General features: G+C 30.7%; 1 protein-coding gene across 4 annotated transcripts in view; it reads left to right on the forward strand.

The window, feature by feature from the left end:
- The window catches only part of LOC134721130 (mediator of DNA damage checkpoint protein 1-like), a 57,415-nt gene that overhangs the window by 5,329 nt on the left and 32,819 nt on the right, over nucleotides 1-19,267 (forward strand). For 3 of the 4 annotated variants that reach the window (XM_063583908.1, XM_063583898.1, XM_063583927.1), the window contains exons 3-11: nucleotides 8,288-8,351; nucleotides 9,013-9,068; nucleotides 10,688-10,780; nucleotides 11,081-11,173; nucleotides 12,125-12,256; nucleotides 13,839-13,911; nucleotides 15,344-15,385; nucleotides 15,937-16,029; nucleotides 17,829-17,909. In XM_063583908.1, the coding sequence (XP_063439978.1) occupies nucleotides 8,288-8,351; nucleotides 9,013-9,068; nucleotides 10,688-10,780; nucleotides 11,081-11,173; nucleotides 12,125-12,256; nucleotides 13,839-13,911; nucleotides 15,344-15,385; nucleotides 15,937-16,029; nucleotides 17,829-17,909 (727 nt within the window). The remainder of the gene's footprint in view (nucleotides 1-8,287; nucleotides 8,352-9,012; nucleotides 9,069-10,687; nucleotides 10,781-11,080; nucleotides 11,174-12,124; nucleotides 12,257-13,838; nucleotides 13,912-15,343; nucleotides 15,386-15,936; nucleotides 16,030-17,828; nucleotides 17,910-19,267) is intronic. The other variant, XM_063583916.1, reaches the window with a different exon arrangement.

The following is a 19,267-nucleotide window of genomic DNA, read 5'->3' on the forward strand; positions in this document are numbered from 1 at the left end:
ATTTCTATTGACAATTTTCTATGATGCTTTTTAAAATTGTCTGATAATCCTTTAAACAGTTAAAAGTGTGTCAACATGGATCAATCATTCCTTTAATTTTAGTCTAGTCAAAAAAGATGAAAAATGTGGCCAACCTCAAAAAAATTGCAACAGAATTATTTTTGGTATTTTTCAACTCTAAAAGGCTTTCTTGGTAACATACTAAAAGTCTACCAAGATATCTGAGTGGGAAAATGGATTTTTTGGGTGAAAAATAGCAAAATTTGACAAAAATAGTGAAAAACTGGGAAAAGCTTGTTAAACATTCATTATTGATACTAAACATTTCAAATAAAAAGTTTTACAGCAGCTTATACAGTGTTTAAAAAATGAAATTATAAAAAAATAGCTTTTTTATATAAACATGAAATTTTAGGTGAAAACATCCAAATTTTGTTGGAATTTGAGATTTCCAAAGCGTGAATTGATTACAAACAGGACAGCAAAAATATAAATATTGGCAAAAAAGAAAATCAGTTGGTAGCTCAAAACTGACAAAAACATTTATTCTGATCATTCCAAAACTTTTCAGCAATTCCTTTATGTTTGGTAAATGGTGAATTTGGGTAAAATATAGCAAAATCATCAAAAAATCGTTAAAAACTGGAAAAACACCAATTGGGAATTTTAACTGTTTTTAATTCACTTCAAAAATAGATAATTCAAATCTTTTCAGAATATTAATCAGATCAAACAAAATTCATAGTTAAACAAATTTGAAAATAGCTGATTTTGGGTGAAAAAAGCTAAATTTGGCCCAAAATTGTCAAAAACTGAAAAAAAACTGATAAAATTCATAGTTTTTCAGAAATCAATTATAATGTTAGTGAAAATTAATTCATATTCTTTATATGAAAAAGTGCAATGCTTAAATTCATACAATGTTCACCAACAAGAGATGTTTGCTTGTCATGTTTTGGAATTTTGTCAGATTTCGAAATACTCTGGTTTTATCCATTTAAATGCCTAAAAAAAAATGCCCATGGACCCCAATTTTTCTATTTATAAATCATTCACATGCATAATTATAAGCCACTTGTCTTATAAAATCTTATTTATTTTTTATTAGTTTTTGAGAACTTTTAACTGGTCAATGATAAAGATATGAAAAATCAAGAGAGAACAATTTCCCGCCAAAACTCTAATGGCTAACCCATATCTCAAAAACAACCACATTGACACCTATATTAATTTTTGCTATTTTGATTCCTCAATTAATCCCCAATCAATATATACTAGTCTTGTATTATTTTAATTTTAGTTTCTTGTGTACAATTTGGAAATTAGTATGGCGTTCATTATCACAGAACTAGTATATATTTGTTTATGGGCCAGCTGAAGGACCCCTCCGGGTGCATGAATTTCTCATTACATTGAAGACCTGTTGGTGACCTTCTGCTGTTGTTTTTTTTCTATGGTCGGGTTGTTGTCTCTTTGACACATTACCCATTTCCATTCTCAATTTTAGTGTTATGGGAAGCTATTTATTTTGAAACTAAGCAGCGAACTACCTTAAGCGAAAAATCCAAGATTTGTTGACCATGCATAATGTGAGGTAAAAAGTCTCATTGACCAAAACTGATAATGATTTAAATGTAAATGACGAGATACATGGAAACATTTTTTTTAAAGATAATTCCATAATTTTCTGTATACAACAAATATCTTTTCATCAGTAAAGTCAGATTCAGAAATGGGAACAAAATTAGAACAATTCAAACCACAACAGTCAACCCCTCTGGAGACCATTTTGTCTATAGACACATTATTTGGTGTCACAGTTTTGCTTACAGTTGCATCTTATAATGGTTAAAAAAAAATCAGATGCAGGTGGAAGTTCCATCAAAATTGGACGAAGTTTCCCATGTGAAATTTCCCAACCATAATCTGCATGGTCTGTTGGATCTATGTCAACTTCTAATTTAAATCCATGTTTGGCACAGATAATACACTTAAAGACTATGAAATTGCCCTAAATGGATGCTTCTTCTCCTGCTTTGATACTTTTGGTTAAGTTTTTTTTTCATGGAAGTCCTTTGCCCATTTCAAAAAAACATGTATGTAGTATTGATAAAGAAAAAATCTATTATCCATTTCTAAAAAGAATCTTTTCATGTCAAACAGTCAAAACAAACAAGCTCTTATTAACATGCGTTGTGACAAGCTAAAGCACAATAACATTAAATGTAAAAATATGATTCATGATGCAGATCTTCTTATTGTGCAAACAGCATTTGAGTGTGCTTTGTCTTTAGTAGTCATAGACAAAGTAAATGGTGATGATACGGATCTATTAGTGTGACTGTACTGATTCATCATGTTAATCAACAGTGCAAACAGGTTATTTTAAAATCTGAAAAAAATGAAAATATGGAACAAAGAACAGTATTTCTTTGAAAGAATGTTTGTAATTTGTTGCTCTTTTTTTTTTTTTTATCTATAACAGAGTGTAACTCATCGTCTAGGCTTTTTGAAATGGGCAAAAAAAAACTTAACCAAAAATATCAAGATCATGAGGGCTAGAAATTTAAGCAGATACTATCAAAGCAGGAGAAGAAGCACTAACATGTAAATATGGAGGACTTCCTCTGATGATTACAAAACGCATTGATGATTTCGAAAATAATATACCTAATCAAATAGCAAGTATGATTGACAAGAAAGTTACCATTGAAATTCAAAAGGTTCAAAAACAGTTTCAGACGGAAATTAAAGGTGTCACCGAAAAAGTTGAATGTATGGAAAAATCATACGCGGATATAGTTAAACAAGCTTCGGCTAATACGGATATAGATAACAGTGAAAAGTGCCGTATTGTAATTAGGAATATACCAGAATCATCTAATGAAAACGTAGAAAAGAAAATTAATGGTCTAATCCGTGATGGGCTTCATTTAAAAGATGTAAAAGTTGTTTCAGCGGAACGCAAGAAGTCATTTAGAGAGGGAAAAAGTGGCGTTATTATCGCATCCCTATCTTCTACATCTGATAAGCGAAAAGTGATGGATAAAAAAAGGGAATTAAAAAATTCTAGAAATTATAAGGATGTGTTTTTGGAAAATTCTATTCCATTGGCCCAACGTATATTAAATAGTAATCTTCGCAATATTGTGAATGCTATTGGTAATGATAATCTTGAAGTGAAAGGTAGTCGTGTTCAATTTAAATCCCGAAAATATGGTCATAACAAAAATGTTGATAGTGCAAATAGTCAGTCACGTGATATAACCCGTATTCCAGAAAATGAGGAAATCAATAGGGAATCAAACGGCATGAATAGAGGAGGATATAATAAACGGGGAAGAGGAAATAAAAGTAATCGTGGATACCGTGGTCGTAGTTAGGTTTTATGCGGATTTTGGAATGTAAACGGTTGGAATGATGATTTTAAAAGTGATAAATATAATCTTTTAGTGGCCTGTATTAATTCTCTTGATGTGGATATATTGGGCATTGGTGAAACACATTTAATAAATTCTAATAGTATAAATATAAAAGGCTATAAATGGTACGGCCATAACCGTAAGAATATTCATATACGTGCGAAGTGTGGATCAGGTGGTGTTGGATTTCTTATACGCCAAGAAATTGTAGATGTCTTTAATATTGAAATTGTGAATGATGTCACAGATGGAATTTTATGGGTAAAACTACAGGATAAACTATGCTTGTCGAATATATTCTATGTTTGTGCAGTGTATTTGCCACCTGAGAATTCAACACGAGCTGTTAACGTCCATGATTTTATGGAGACACTTATGACACATATTTATACGATACCAAATGGTCATGCATTTTATATTTGTGGAGATTGGAATAGCCGCTGTTCTGACTTCTCTGACTTTATAGAGGGAGTAGATCAATTACCGGAGCGGAACATCGTTGACTTTCAGCACAATTCGTATGGCAGTGTCTTTTGCGACTTCCTTATTGATGTGAACTGTTGTATATTGAATGGTCGTAACTCGCTTCATAATGACTATACTTTCATATCAACCAGAGGCTCAAGTGTGGTTGACTACTGTGTGCTACCATATGAACAATTAAAATCTTTCAGTGACTTCACAGTACATAGAACTACTGAGCTAATTAAGAACATTGGTATGGTGGATAAATTTGACCTGCGTAGGATTGTTCCAGATCACTCAGTTTTAACTTGGTCTATGAGCTTGAATTTTAACTTTGTTGATAATATTAGTTTAAATGATCATGAGCCTGTGAGAAAAGTTAAATATAGCACTGATAATATTCCACAGGACTGGCTTTGTGACCCCACTATCATAACTAGTATTGATAATATTATTTCTTACTTAGAACATAGTGAAATGACACAATTTGCCATTGATGACATGTATGATAGCTTTGTAACAGTGATGAAGTCTGAGATGTCACAGAAATTACCATGTAAAACTGTTTTATATAATAGTAATAACAATAAGCCTAGGCGATGTCAGAAGCCATGGTGGACTGACAACTTAGGCACTTTATGGAACGATGTTTGTAAAGCAGAAAAAGTCTGGACTAAATGTAAAGGAAATACCAGTAAAAATTTACGCCATTTATATGTAGAAAAAAGAAAACTGTTTGACAAAAGTGTCCAGAAAGCCAAACGTCAATATTGGTTTTCGTCGCAGGAAGAATTGATGAACACTGCCAGCAACCCAAAAGAATTCTGGCGAAAGATCGGCAAAATTGGTGTGGGAAATGAACGTCAAAACAATATACCAATGGAAGTAAAATTAAGTGATGGTTCCTTATGTAGCAATCAAAATGTAGTAATAGATACATGGAAGAATAGTTTTTGTGATATGTTAAACCAAAATCATAGTAGTATTAGCTTAAATTCAAACCAGGTTATTTTTGATGAATTTTTGGATAATGTAATTTCAATAGATGAAGTTTATAAAGTTTTGAATTTGTCTAAAAATGGCAAATCACCTGGGATAGATGATATTCAAGTTGAATTGTTTAAAAATAATACTGCTTTGAATGCATTGACACGTATTTTTAATATTTGTTATGATTCTGGTAAAATTCCATCTTTGTGGAGTAAGGGTATGATAACGCCAATTCCAAAGTCGTCCACTTCTGACCCACATGATCCTATGTCATATAGGGGAATAACTTTAGCCCCGTCATCATATAAACTTTATTGTGGAGTACTTAATGCTAGACTTACAAGTAAGCTTGATGATTTAGATTGTTTAAATGATGAACAGAATGGTTTTAGAAAAGACCGTAGCACTATTGACCATTTGTATACATTAACAACTATCATTGAAAGCAGAAAATTAAAAAAGCTTTCAACTTTTTGTGCATTTATAGACTTTAAAAAAGCCTATGACTGGGTTAATAGAGGCTTATTGTTCACCAAACTTGAGTCATTAGGTATAAGTTCGAAAATGTTAAAAGCATTACATGCTATTTATAATAATGTACAGTCATGTGTTAAAATAAATGGCCATATGACAGAATGGTTCAATGTAAAGTCAGGATTAAAGCAAGGGTGCATTTTTTCACCTCTTTTGTTCAATATTTTTATTAATGATCTTATTGATGAGGTCAAGAGGTTAAATGTTGGCATAAAACTTGATGATGATATTGTTTCTGTACTTGTATATGCAGATGACATTGTATTTATGTGTGATAATGAAAAAGATTTACAAAAAATATTAGACATTTTAAGTCAATGGTGTAACACTAATGATCTTGTTGTAAATTTAAGCAAGTCAAAAATTGTTCATTTTAGACCCCAGTCAGTACAAAGAACAAAGTTTCAATTTATGTTTAATGATAATAGCATAGATATTGTAGAAAAATATACATATCTGGGACTAGTGTTAAATGAATATTTGAATTATATAGATATGGCAAAAGCTGTTGCTAAGTCTGCCAGTAGGGCATTAGGTTTGTTAATTGCCAAAAGTAAAGCTAATGGTGGTTTTGAGTTTTCAATTTTTACAAAACTTTTTGATACACTGGTTATGTCAGTTATTGAATATGGTGCCTCAATATGGGGAGCTAGGGAGTTTACATGTATTAATGCAATTAAAAATAGAGCCATGAGATTTTTTATGGGTGTTGGTAAATATACCCCAAATTTATCATTATATGGAGATACGGGCTGGATGCCATGTATTATTAAACAATGGTCATGTATTTTTAGAAATTGGTCAAGATTTTTGAAAATGAATGATACCAGACTTAATAAAAAAGTGTTTTTATGGGCAAATAGAATATGTAACAGTAAAATTAAAAACTGGAATTTTAGAGTTCATAGTAAATTTAGAGAACTTAATATTGAAAATTTTTGTAATATAAACTGTACTTTTAGTAAAAATGATATTAAGAATACGGAAAGTAATGTTTTTGATATGTACAAGAGAAAATGGTGTAATGATTTAAACACAAATGATCGCAGTAAACTGCGTACATATAGATTATTTAAACAAGAATATTATAAAGAACATTATTTAAGTGTTCATATGCCATGTATGCCAGGAAAATATAAAAGCGCCTTTGCTAAATTTCGATGTGGTGTGGCGCCGATTAGAATAGAAACAGGCAGATATGAAGGGGTTTTAAGTGAAAATAGATTTTGTTTTAATGATTCATGTATACAACAGAAACTCATTGAAGATGAGAAACATGTTTTACTTAAATGCCCTTTATATTCACAGGCAAGACGAGAGGTTTTTACTAGAGCAGTTTCTTTTAATATCGATTTTTTAGACTTAAATGATGATGAAAAATTTATATTTTTATTTACAAATAAAAATTTATGCTTTTATTCGGCCAAAATCTGCCATGATATTTTAATTCAAAGGAAGAATGTTTTATATAGATAAAAAATGTTTTATATTTTTATCGAGCTGTCCTTTTTTATGTAAAAGTCTCTCATAACTCTTTTGAGAGTGGCTCTCGAATGTTTTTAAGATTGTTTTGTACTTTTAATTAAAACATGTTGTATATATATATTGTGTTCATGTTTGTATTGTACATGTAGAGAGGTGAGACTATAATAAAATATTTGATTTGATTTGATTTGATGGAAGGACTTGACATTCTTCTTTAGAGAAAATCAAAATTCATAGTAATTCCTGGAAACACATTGGTTCAGGTGAAAAGTTTACCACCAACATCAGATTCAGGGTAATTTCATAGTCTTCAAGTGTATTATCAGTACATCCTACAGACTATGGGAAATCAAAAATAGAAAAGTTTATCCAATTTTGATGGAACTTCCACACACCTGATAAGCTTCTAACATTATTAGATGCAACTATAAACGAAACTGTGACACCTAACCATGAGTCTGTCGAAAAAACGAATTCTGAAAAATATGAATGGTAGTTTTATTTTCCTGTTTTTGACGATTTTTAGACAAATTTAGCTTTTTCACCTAAAATCAGTTTTTTTACTATATGTTTTACAGTGATTTTTGTTTGTTTTGATTATAATTATATCAAGATTTCCATTTTTCTATTTTGGAGTGATTCAATAGCAGTTATTAAACTCCAAATTGGTGTTTTTCCAGTTTTTAACGATTTTTGATATATTTTGCTATATTTTACCCAAAATAATAATTTACACAATAAGGAATTGCTGTAAAGTTTTGGAATGATTAAAATATTTTTTTTTGTCTTTGTTGAAAAAAAATCAAATAAACTTCTATTACCATTTTTTATATTTTTCCTGCCTGTTTTGGTTCAATCTATGAAAATCTCAAATTCCAACAAAAATCGGATGTTTTCACCTAAAATTCCATGTTTATAAAAAAAAAAAAAAAAATGTTTATTATTCTATTTCATAAACACTGTATAAACTGTTGTAAAACTTTTGATTTGAAATGATTATCATAAAAAATGAATGTTTAACAAGCTTTTCCCAGTTTTTCGCTATTTTTGACAAATTTTGCTATCTTTTACCCAAAAAAATCCATGTTCCCACTCAAATTTTTTGGTAGACTTTTAGTATGTTACAAAGAAAGCCATTTGGAATTGAAAAATACAAAAACAAATTCTGTTGCAATTTTTTTGAGGTCAAATGCTATTTTGACTAGACTATTTACAGCATTATACAGTTAGGAAAAATTATTGAAATTTACATTTTCATAAATTTTACCATACCATTTTCCTTGCTTTCTTGCAAATATTTGTAGATTGTTTGTGAAATTTTCTTGCAAATATTTGTAGATTGTTTGTGAAATTTAAAAATTACAGATTCTTCTCTTATTTTCTTATTTCAGGTGGCTATTTTAAATGTTTCCTGTCAGAAAGGCTTTCCTGAAAAATCATTTCCACTGTATGAAGGTAAAATATTTTAATATTTGAATTTATTTATGATGATTTAATGTTGTGTTTTATTGGCAATCAAAAGCTTATCAGTTTACTTTTGTGTTCTGAGAACCTATGTGAGTTGTAATCCTCCCTAATCCCCACAAAGACAGATCAAACAATGAGAAAGTTAATAGGATTTTCTGCATTTGATGAAAATTGAAAGCTGTACAATCCGTTTCATTGTTAAACAAGTTATCTTGGTTTCCTTTGCTTTACTCTTTGAAATATTGTTTGGCTAATCATCAAGCCTCTCTTTGTCCTATTTTGACATGTTGCAGGGGACATATAGAAATACTTTGCTACTTGTTAGCCCTTACCAAATTCCATCTAGTCTTAGAGCTCTCACATGTATAATTCTTGTTATAGTAATAAGAATGGCCAAAATCTCAAAATGTCATATATTTAAAAGTGTTATTTTGCATAAAGCACATGGGCAACCACCCATTCAATCCCCATGACCCAGGTCGAAAAATAAAAACAATCCTACTATCGCTTATTTTGATGATTTAATAACCTTCACAAAATCAAACCATATTAGAACATTTTTTGTTTAAACTTCAAAATTTATTAGATATTTGTGATGGCTAATTTTTTTAACAACATGTTTAAATATATTTATTCATCTATTCTACAGGAAACAATGTGATTGGGCGGCATGAAGAATCTTGTAATGTCTGTATTCCATTGAAGGTAAAAGACTTTTAGTTCAGATTAAAATGACATTCATTATTACTTAAACTAGATATATTTCTATAAAAATCTTGAATCTATTTCAAAATCCATCAAAGAACAATAAGCAAGATTTCTTCAGGATTCAGCTGAAATCAGTGCTAAGAACTGTCAAGTTTGCAGTGAGTTGAGAGTTTTTCAGGTTGAAGGTTACGCTGGGACTTTGAAATGAGGAACACTATTTTATTAGCTCACCTGGCCCGAAGCAAACCAAAGCATTTAGAGCAAATCTGACGTGGAATAAAAATGTTCATCAGGTCAAGATCTAACTGCCCTGAAATTTTCAGATGAATCGGACAACCTGTTGTTGGGTTGCTGCCCCTGAATTGGTAATTTTAGGGAAATTTTGCTGTTTTTTGTTATTATCTTGAATATTATTATAGATAGAGATAAACTGTAAACAGCAATAATGGATTGGACAAATGGATTGGACAAACTGCTGTTAGGTTGCTGCCCCTGAATTAGTCATTTTAAGGAAATTTTGCCGTTTTTTGTTATTATCTTGAATATTATTATAGATAGAGATAAACTGTAAAGGGAAACAATGTACAGCAAAGTAACACCTAAAAATAAGTCAACATGACCTAAATGGTCAATTGACCCCATAAGGAGTTATTGCCCTTTATAGTCAATTTTTAACAATTTTCATAAAATTTGTAAATTTTAACTAACATTTTCAACTGAAGCTCTTAGGCCAAGTTCAATATAGATAGAATGATTGTAAGCAGCAATAATGTTCAGTAAAGTAAGATATACAAACACATCACCATCACCAAAACACAATTTTGTCATGAATTCAAATGCGTCCTTTGTTTAATATTCACATAGACCAAGGTGAGCGACACAGGCTCTTTGGAGCCTCTAGTTATGTACTGCTTCAACTTGTGATTTGTGTCATGAACAGTTTGCATATTAAAGATCTTTAGGGTAGAGAGCCATATTGATATTGATTGATTTGATCAGGAAGATGAGAAGTTCTAATGCAATTTCTTTGTAACAATTTTTTTTTTGTCTAAAAGTTGCCCTCAAATCCACAGTTGACCAGGCGTAACTAAAGAGGGACAACCATTTTGAAATAATTGAGTCAACAAAAGTCCGTTTACTACTATATAATTGAAAATAAAACAACACCTACCCCGAATTTGTCGATTTAATGTTATTTTATTCGAATTTGAAGCGTACATAACGTAATAACCTCCAGTTTGTAAGTTTTCAATTGTATGACGTCACAATTACCAATGACATCTTTGCGCCAAAATCAAACATGAAGTTTTACTGATTTATTTTTATTTGTCAAATTTAGACATTTTTCCAAGTTTTATCGTATTATTTCATTTTGAAATGCATTAGAATTGGAATAACAGTACTGTAGTTGAAGAGTTGCCACCATCAATTTTGATGTGACGGTCGCAAATCTCTGTTTTACTGTCTCCGCTACACCTCGCCAGTAAAACTGCATTTGCGACCGTCAAATCTACAATTGACGGTGGCAACTCTTCAACTACAGTACTGTTATTCCTTAAATACCAGGTTTTCTCATTAAGTATAATGAAGATGATCAATATTTTGTTCTATTTTAGGGATTATCCAGAGAACATGCATGCATTGAAATAAAGGGAGAATCTTTTCTGATATATGATAAAAATAGCAGAAACAAGACTAAAAGAAATCAGGTAATAGTCTTGATTAATTTTTTCAATAAGAAAGGATACCGGATCTGTCTGTACCTGTGTAAAATTTTAGATTTAGGTACTAAAATTTTTTGAAACAGTAAAAGTGGAGATAAATTTAAAAAAAAATTATACCTGTCCAGAGTTCTCTCTTGAATTGGTCTGGACTCGTCATTTACCAATATGGTGAAATAAAAGAAACAGAATTATATTTTTTTACTGCCATTTCATGTACTTGTAATTAAAAGCTTTTATTTAATTTTCAAGCAGAAAGTGGAAAATCATGTTTAATTATTTTTACAGCTTTACTTGAGTCCAGATGTGCGATATGAACTAAAGAATGGGGATAACCTAATGTTTGGTGATGTTACATGTAAATTTTACATTGGAAATAAGGTAATAAAATGTATTGTTTAATATAAAATTGAGAAAGGAAATGGTGAATGTGTCAAAGCAACAACCACCCGACCATAGAGCAGACAACAGTTGAAGGCCACCAATGGGTCTTTAATGTAGCAAGAGTTCCCGCACCCGTAGGTGTCCTTCAGCTGGCCACTAAAAATATGCCTACTAGTACAGTGATAATGGACGTCATACTAAACTCCGAATTATACACAAGAAACTAAAATTAAAAATCATACAAGACTAACAAAGGCCAGAGACTCCTGACTTGGGACAGGCGCAAAATTGCGGCAGGGTTAAACATGTTTATGAGATCTCAACCCTCCCCCTATACTTCAAGCCATATCCAATAAAATTTAAGTATGATGTATACAAGCTGAAGCCCCGCCTATCTTGATTGCCATGCTTGAGCAAAAATTGATACAAGCAAAGCAAGCAAGCCAAACAAAGATTTGTCTTGCTAGCATTAATGTAAAAGCTGTAAACTGATTGAAAGATTATGTTTTCATCATATGAAAGTGATGAGTTGTACTGTTTGAGCACTTTTCAGATCTGTTGGACACTTTCTTTTGGTGTGATGATAGTTTGAATTTTTCAATATGTTTAAAAAAACTGAAAAATTTCTTCACACATTTTCCCATCACAACAGAAAAAAATTATATAATATTTCATCATCAGTTTGAGCTGTAACATATGAGCTCTTTTCTGATCTTGGAGGCACATACTTCCTGTTTTCTGATACTTTGAACAATGAGTTGGGTCTATGCTTATCACTACATTATGTGCTTTCCTATTTAACAAGCATTACCATTATCTTTTATTTATCTATTTGCTTCAACTTGAAGTCAGTACAATTTTAAAAACACAGAAAACTTGCCAGTTCAGAGACTGGATCAGAATATCAGATGATCAATGATGTAATTTATGTGCGATTTATTATTTCAGGATGTAGATGCTGGTTCAGAGACTGGATCAGAATCAGAATATCAGACTGCCAATGATGTTAAGGATGTGACTGTTGAGTTTGAAGATGATTATGACAGTGATAACAGTGTTGACTTGTTACAACCAACACAGGTGAGAGGATGTTTATATGTTAACTTATTGACTTGTAGTATGATTATTGTTTCTTGCCACTTTCAACACTATTGTGCTATTGCATGGCGGTCAGTTTTCATTGGTGAAGGAAGCTAGAGAGAACCACAACCTTTGGTAGGAAAACTGACAATCCTAGTCAATAAGGAGTCGAGTGCATGTGCCCCAACCTCAGTGTTGACTGGCAAATTGTACAGTAGATTTGCTATTAGAATGTTGAGCCCTACCTACCTAATGTGGAATTGTTTGGTTTCATGGTTAACAATTTTTGTTGACTGAGGAGAATTCATATTTTTATGAATACTTTATTTTGCTGTGTTGATATTAGTCATAAGAACATTTTATTCCTTTGAATACTTTTATTCATTGTCCATTTAAAGATTGTATTTATTATAACCTTGACAAAAATGTTTAATTCTTAATTAAGGTTTAAAAAGATTTGTTATATATATATTAGGATTGATATGTAATGTAGATTTATTTATGTTGTTGGGTACAGGCATGGGGTAATCCTTATCAGCTGTAATCGATTACATTTTGCAGATTAATTTTATGTAATCAGTAATCATGCCATTACTTTCTTTCTCTTCCGGTAATACGAGAGTGAGAATTTTGGTTTAGAGCTAAAATAAGTTTAATACTTCTTTCAAGAGTTATCATAATTGGCTTTAGTTTATGTTTAATTCATTTAATGCATTAAAAGTGTCTTATTCATTCACAATCTCTTGTCAAACAATGTTTATTCTCGGACTCATTTCATAAATTTTTCTACGGCTGCCATTGCACATTTTTGTGTAAACAACTGAGAGGAACCGGACCAGATATGACAAAAATCCGCATTTTCATGATAATGACAACAGATGGACAGTAGACAGAAAAATATACCTAGAGAGAAAACTACGCATTTACAGACTATTTGTTAGATAACTTTGTTAAAAATGCATATCATTTGATGTAAAGATAAGAAACAACAGGGACTAATTCATTGAGTGCCATGAAACAAAGAAATTCATAAACATGATAAAAAAAAGTTTTTAAATTGATTTTTTTTGGGCTACTTTTGCTTCTTTATCTTTACTTAATATAATACAAAAAAAAAAAAAATTGGGGTACTAGATATTTAGTTTTGTATATTTACAGGTTGCACTATAGTGAACCATTCATTCATTTGACTTATTGTTTGGTAACTGAAATCACATATTTATTTTTATTTGGCACAAAAGGAAAAAAAAAATTCTGTAACTATAAATAAATAAAGAAAACATAAACTGAAACAACTGTTTTTGTTGTTATAGTTTAATTGTATTCTCAGTTATGAATTGAACAATATAAACTAAAACATATAAAGGAAATAGAGCATCAACGCGACGCGACAAATGACATTAAAAAAAATACAGTTATTTTTTTTTACGCAAAATGTGATGCTATCCAAAATTTCTGGGGAGTACTCTACTAGCCTATAGAATACTTCTTATATATTGAACATTTAAATTTGTTGTTCACATGTACCCTTAAAATCCATGAAAATTGGTATCCCAGGAATAAAAACTTTTATTTTCTTCAGGCATACACCAATCATACACAGAGGCACAATGCTACAAAATCTTTACTGGTGGATGACTCTATTGTTGAAAAAGGTAACATATACATCTTCACCAAAGTCTGTGTTACATTTTAAAACATAAATTATACAAAGCTTCAAATTTAATCAAAAAGAGTATTTTCTAATAAAGAAAAAATCTATGTTAATACGATATGTTTAATTTGGTTTGAACCACAATTCTAAGATTTCACTTATCTATATATTGATAAGACTTTTACAGAATTTTAGTTTATTAACTATCTGATTTTGTTCTGTTTGTCATAAAAGTTTCAGAAGTTAAAAACCTATAGTTTACAAAAGATTAGGATGAAATTTGACAGAACAAGTTTTAGCCATTTGTAGAAGTTCTCCTTAAAATTTGTTTTTATTAGATTGATTTTTGCAGTGTTCAACCATTTAAAGATAGAATTTAACATTTCTGCATATTGGCAAGTTTCATTTGAAAATAAGACATTTGACAGAATAGCTTCATTGATTCTGGAGATTTGTGCAGAGATTAAAAGCAAACCAGAGCTTTATTTACAAAAATAGAATATGATTTTAGAGACATATTAATCTGGAAATGAGAATAGAGCATATTAGGTCTGAGACCACAATTGTTGTCCCTTGATTTTCGTTGTTCACGAATATTGTCTCTAGTGTTGACAGTAGGTTACTTGCCATTCTAATATGACGTCCTTATTACGCTTTGTTAACAAAGCCGTGTTCTAATGAGCAAAAAATATGTTTGACACATGCGCACGGTCTTACTGTTTATATTAACGTTATTTCCACCGTTATCCTTTTCAATATTTACATTCAAGCAGCTAACATAAACCTATAATTATATTGTATTTGTCATATTAGAATCGAAATAATTCCTTCATGTCATGCTCTATGCTCATTTTAACTTGGGTAGGCATTATATTTGACCACATTTTACACCTGGCTAACGCTCAGTGTAAAATATCGACAAATATAATGCCTACCCATGTTAAAATGAGCATAGAGCATGACATGAAGCAATTATTTCTTAATTAATTTTTATACCCCTTCCAAATTTATTTCTCCATGTTTAATGCCTCAAATTGCACAAAGGGGGGTGAAATTACACTGTAAAAAAATTTGGGTCCAGAATTTTAAAGGAAAGTAGTGATTTGGTCCAGCTGAAAAAGGTTGAAAATTAGCACTTTAGAAGCTGTCAAAAGATTTCAAGATGCCCTAAACATAGAATTGTCCATATTTTGAGTTAGATCCGATGAAGTTTTCTATAATTTTGATATAATTTGTCCCAAAAGTAGTACAACACACTGTAAAAGTTTCTTTGAGAAAGCTCAGGTGGGATTTTTTTTTATTTTCATTTATGTTCTAAAAGAAATGCACTACGAAATAGTTGTGGTCTCGGACCAATATATTTATTTTGAAATGGTGCACATGAAATACCAAGTTTCTGTATTAAATAAAAAGTTTGTTTTTTTTTCAATTAGAGACTACAGTACTTGTTGGTGAGACTCCTGCACGACAAAAAGGTAAAGTCTCTAAGTGATTTAGTTAATTGTAACCTTTATACAACAACATATAGTCAGTCTCTATTGAAAGTGTTATAATGTGTTTCAACAACAACACTGCACCTGGTGGCCTTTTTGATAGCTTATTACTTTCAGAGTCCTTCAATGTACAATTGTATTTACATGTAAGATGCCTTATTCTTACTGATCAAATAGGGTATGGTTCTAGTTGATCTACTTTTCATAGAATATTAAACCATGGAATTCAATATTAATCCAAGGAATTTAATATTAATCCATGGAATTTAATATTAATCCATGGAATTGTATATTAATCCAAGGAATTTGATATTAATCCATGGAGTTTAATATTAATCCATGGAATTTAATATTAATCAATGGAATTTAATATTAATCCATGGAATATAATTAATGTTATCTCTGTTAGCATCATATTTGCTTAATTTATTTCATTCTTGACATTTCTTAGGCATTGATTTCTGATTGGTCCTTGCAGGGTTTTTATTTCTAATAATGCATTTGTTTTGATATGAAGTCTTTTATATTTATAGTGACAACTGGTCCAGTAATTGATGATTCTGGTTCTGAAACAGAAGATGAAGATGTCTTATCTAATAATGTACCACAAACATTGGTTGTTGAAGGTAAGGGGTAGAAAAAAGAACTTCAAACACTGGTTATTGAAGATATGAAAAAAAACACTGCTCAAAACACTTGTTACTGAAAGAACAATTGCATATATAAGGTTAAAAGAAAGACAACACTGGCAATATGGAAAAGTCAAACTAGTTACAAAAAAAAATTGCACAGAATACTAAAGACTGAGTAACAATAACCTAACAAAAAATCAAGGGTTTATGTTTTGTGTTTTTATATATAATTTGTGAAAATCTGATAAATATATTGTTTTTATTTTACCAATAAAATATGTGAAATACCTCACCATCAAAATGATCAACATTTCACCAAATAACACGACCACAATGCTATGTCTTATCTATGAGGAAAATGTAGAGAATGCATTTATTTTGGTAATACAGTACTAGTAGATTCCACTTAATTGCATACCGCTTAATAGCATAATTCGGTTAATCGCATACTTTTCTCCTGCACAAAACCATTTCCCATTCACCTAATGTTAAATTGTCCGGTTATATGCATAGCCTTACAAGTGGCATTTCGGTTTATTGCATAGAAAATAATCGCCAGCTAGATATGCTCAGTTAAAACTGACGAGATTTTTGACTGGAAACGGCAATTTGGTAAGTATATTTTTCTTGAATGCATCATAATTTTCATTATTGTTTCACATTTACTTGTGTGTTATTCAAATAAAGTTTTAAAACAGTATCTTTCGTGTTTATATGATTATAGAAAAGGCCTCGATGTGTACACAGGTAAAGTTTCCCATATTCTATTTTAAGCCTCGAGGTCATAAAAATGTCAATCAGCTGATTGTTGTAAAAACACAACCATTCTATGATCTTCTATCTCAAAAGGTGTTAATTATTGATTGGATTTCAAACATTGTTCATAGATTATATTTTGGGTGAATTTTTAAAACATTAACGCCTGCTAATTATCGATCATTATCCAATGTGTAATTTCGTAATTCAGCTTGGGTGATCTACATTTATGTTAAATATTACAGGGCATTTATATATGGTTGAAGAATTTTATACATCAATCTTTCCTTTTTAATATTTTTCTAAAAGAAAATTAACTTCTGATTATTATATTTTCTCACTTTCAACACTCGTGTCCAGCAAATAACCCGTGCATGGCCCCATCACCTGTTAACTGCTTTGCATAAACGAAACTAGCGGTGTTAAAGTAACAGTGTCACATCACTGTGTAATTGGTAAATACTGAATATCAAAGGCAGTTCATTACACAATTATTGTTTACAATGATTATAAACTGTGTAGTATTGTTAAACAGTTTGTTTTAAACAAAGCGTAACAATTTAATTTGTACATCCGGGTCATAGAAACAAATGTATTTTTAGAACAATTTTATTATCGTATCTCAGGTAAAGGAAAAGTCGGTACATAAATAAACAAAAACAAAATGTGTTTATAAACTTTATTGAAAGAATACACAATGAAATACAATGTAAGACAGTAGACAAATAACTTTTATTAGAATAAATAAGCATTCATTATGTTGTAAGTGGACTATGGACGTACATCTTTCTTCTTTGCTGATCTGCACTATCGATGTCATTTGACTCCGTAATTTGTCATTTCGGATATAAGCATACTCCGCTTTATTGCATAATTTCGTCTGACAAATAGGCTATGCAAATAACCGGAATGTACTGTAGGACATACCATAGTTATGTTTTTTACCTAAAGGTAAAAGAAAAAGACAGAAGAATAGTCTCAGTCCAATTTTTTTTAAATTTTATTTAACTGATAGTCATATTTTATTTGTTTTCTAGACACACAGAAGGATGAAAGTGGTGATGCTGAAATACTTTATGCCCAGACACAGGCATATGTTGGAGAGAGTGATGTCGGAGGTAGGCTTGATACAACTAATTTCTACAGCTATAAACAATTATATAGGGCTACACCAATTTAATTTCTTGTTCTACAGATTTTGGGACTCAAAACAAATTTGGGCAAGCGAGCAATTTGAAAATTTTAATAAAAAAATATTTAACTTGCAAATTCTGAGGTGAAGCTTGAAAAGTGAAGTGGAGCGATTATAATTTTTTTTTGTAAACAGAAAATAGTAGGTTTTGACAATATTGAAACTTGATTTATCATTTGTACTTTGACATTTCTTTAATTTATGAAGTATTTTTTCCCTGTTCACAAAGAAATAATCGAATAATTAAATCTGGTCTATGTATGTGTGACTGACAATGATACAATTCTCCATCTAAGTCATAATCAGGTTGGGAACAACCCCTTAATGTTAGAAATATCTCTTTTATGAGGGGTCAATATAAGTTATGATATATTTTTTTGTAAAAAACACTTTAGTACAAAAGGGCTCACATTTTCCCAAAGAACTATATATATATACATATATATAGTATATATATATATCTTGTATTAAATGGTAAAAACACTGTCCAAGAATTTTGTAATATTCCTGGACTTTAACCATGTTAGCACATTTACTTTAACAGTTTGATATTATTCAAAATAAGTGGCCCCCTCTTTTAGAAAAGTTGTTTAAAACATAATGTATTTCTCCTCTTCTTGAGTAAAAAATTCTAATTTTTCCAAGGTTTTGTAAAGTCATGATAGTAGCACTATACAAATCCTTGGCATTTCCATTTTCTTTTCTAAAATAGTAAAATGACCCCTTGTCTGATGGAGGGTTGTTCTCAACCTGATAATAACAAACACAGGTCAAAGTACGGCCTTTTAAACAGGGATTTGATTCAGACCAAACAGCAAGCTATAAGGGACACCAAAATTTTAAGTGTACACAATTTCGCATAGAAAAACCAACTATCTAATTTATATATGCAAAAGCCTGAAACGGGGAAAATACCAATGAAACTCATCAACAAGTGATAACTGATCATAACTGCTGAAAGATAGGCCACTGAATCAATCAGGACAGATGCATAAACATTTAGCAGCTATAGATAGTTTTGTTTTGCCAGCACACAATATAATTGCAGTTGAAGGTAAATCTTTCAGATGTTCTTTGTACTTTATTCTAACAACGAACATTTTTTGATAGGGAATTTAAGTAAGGGGGAAAGAAACCAATGTTTTGTTCTGTACAGGTATTTAAGCTGTTATATATTTATATCAGAGCACTCCCACTTGGGATAAATTGGTTTCATGCTGAAACAAATATTCTCACAGATATTTATACAGTGTGGTGGGGTGCTTATATGTTTAAAATCGTTTT

The sequence above is a fragment of the Mytilus trossulus genome, chromosome 1, assembly GCF_036588685.1.
Source record: "Mytilus trossulus isolate FHL-02 chromosome 1, PNRI_Mtr1.1.1.hap1, whole genome shotgun sequence".
In the NCBI taxonomy this organism is placed as follows: Eukaryota; Metazoa; Mollusca; class Bivalvia; order Mytilida; family Mytilidae; genus Mytilus; species Mytilus trossulus.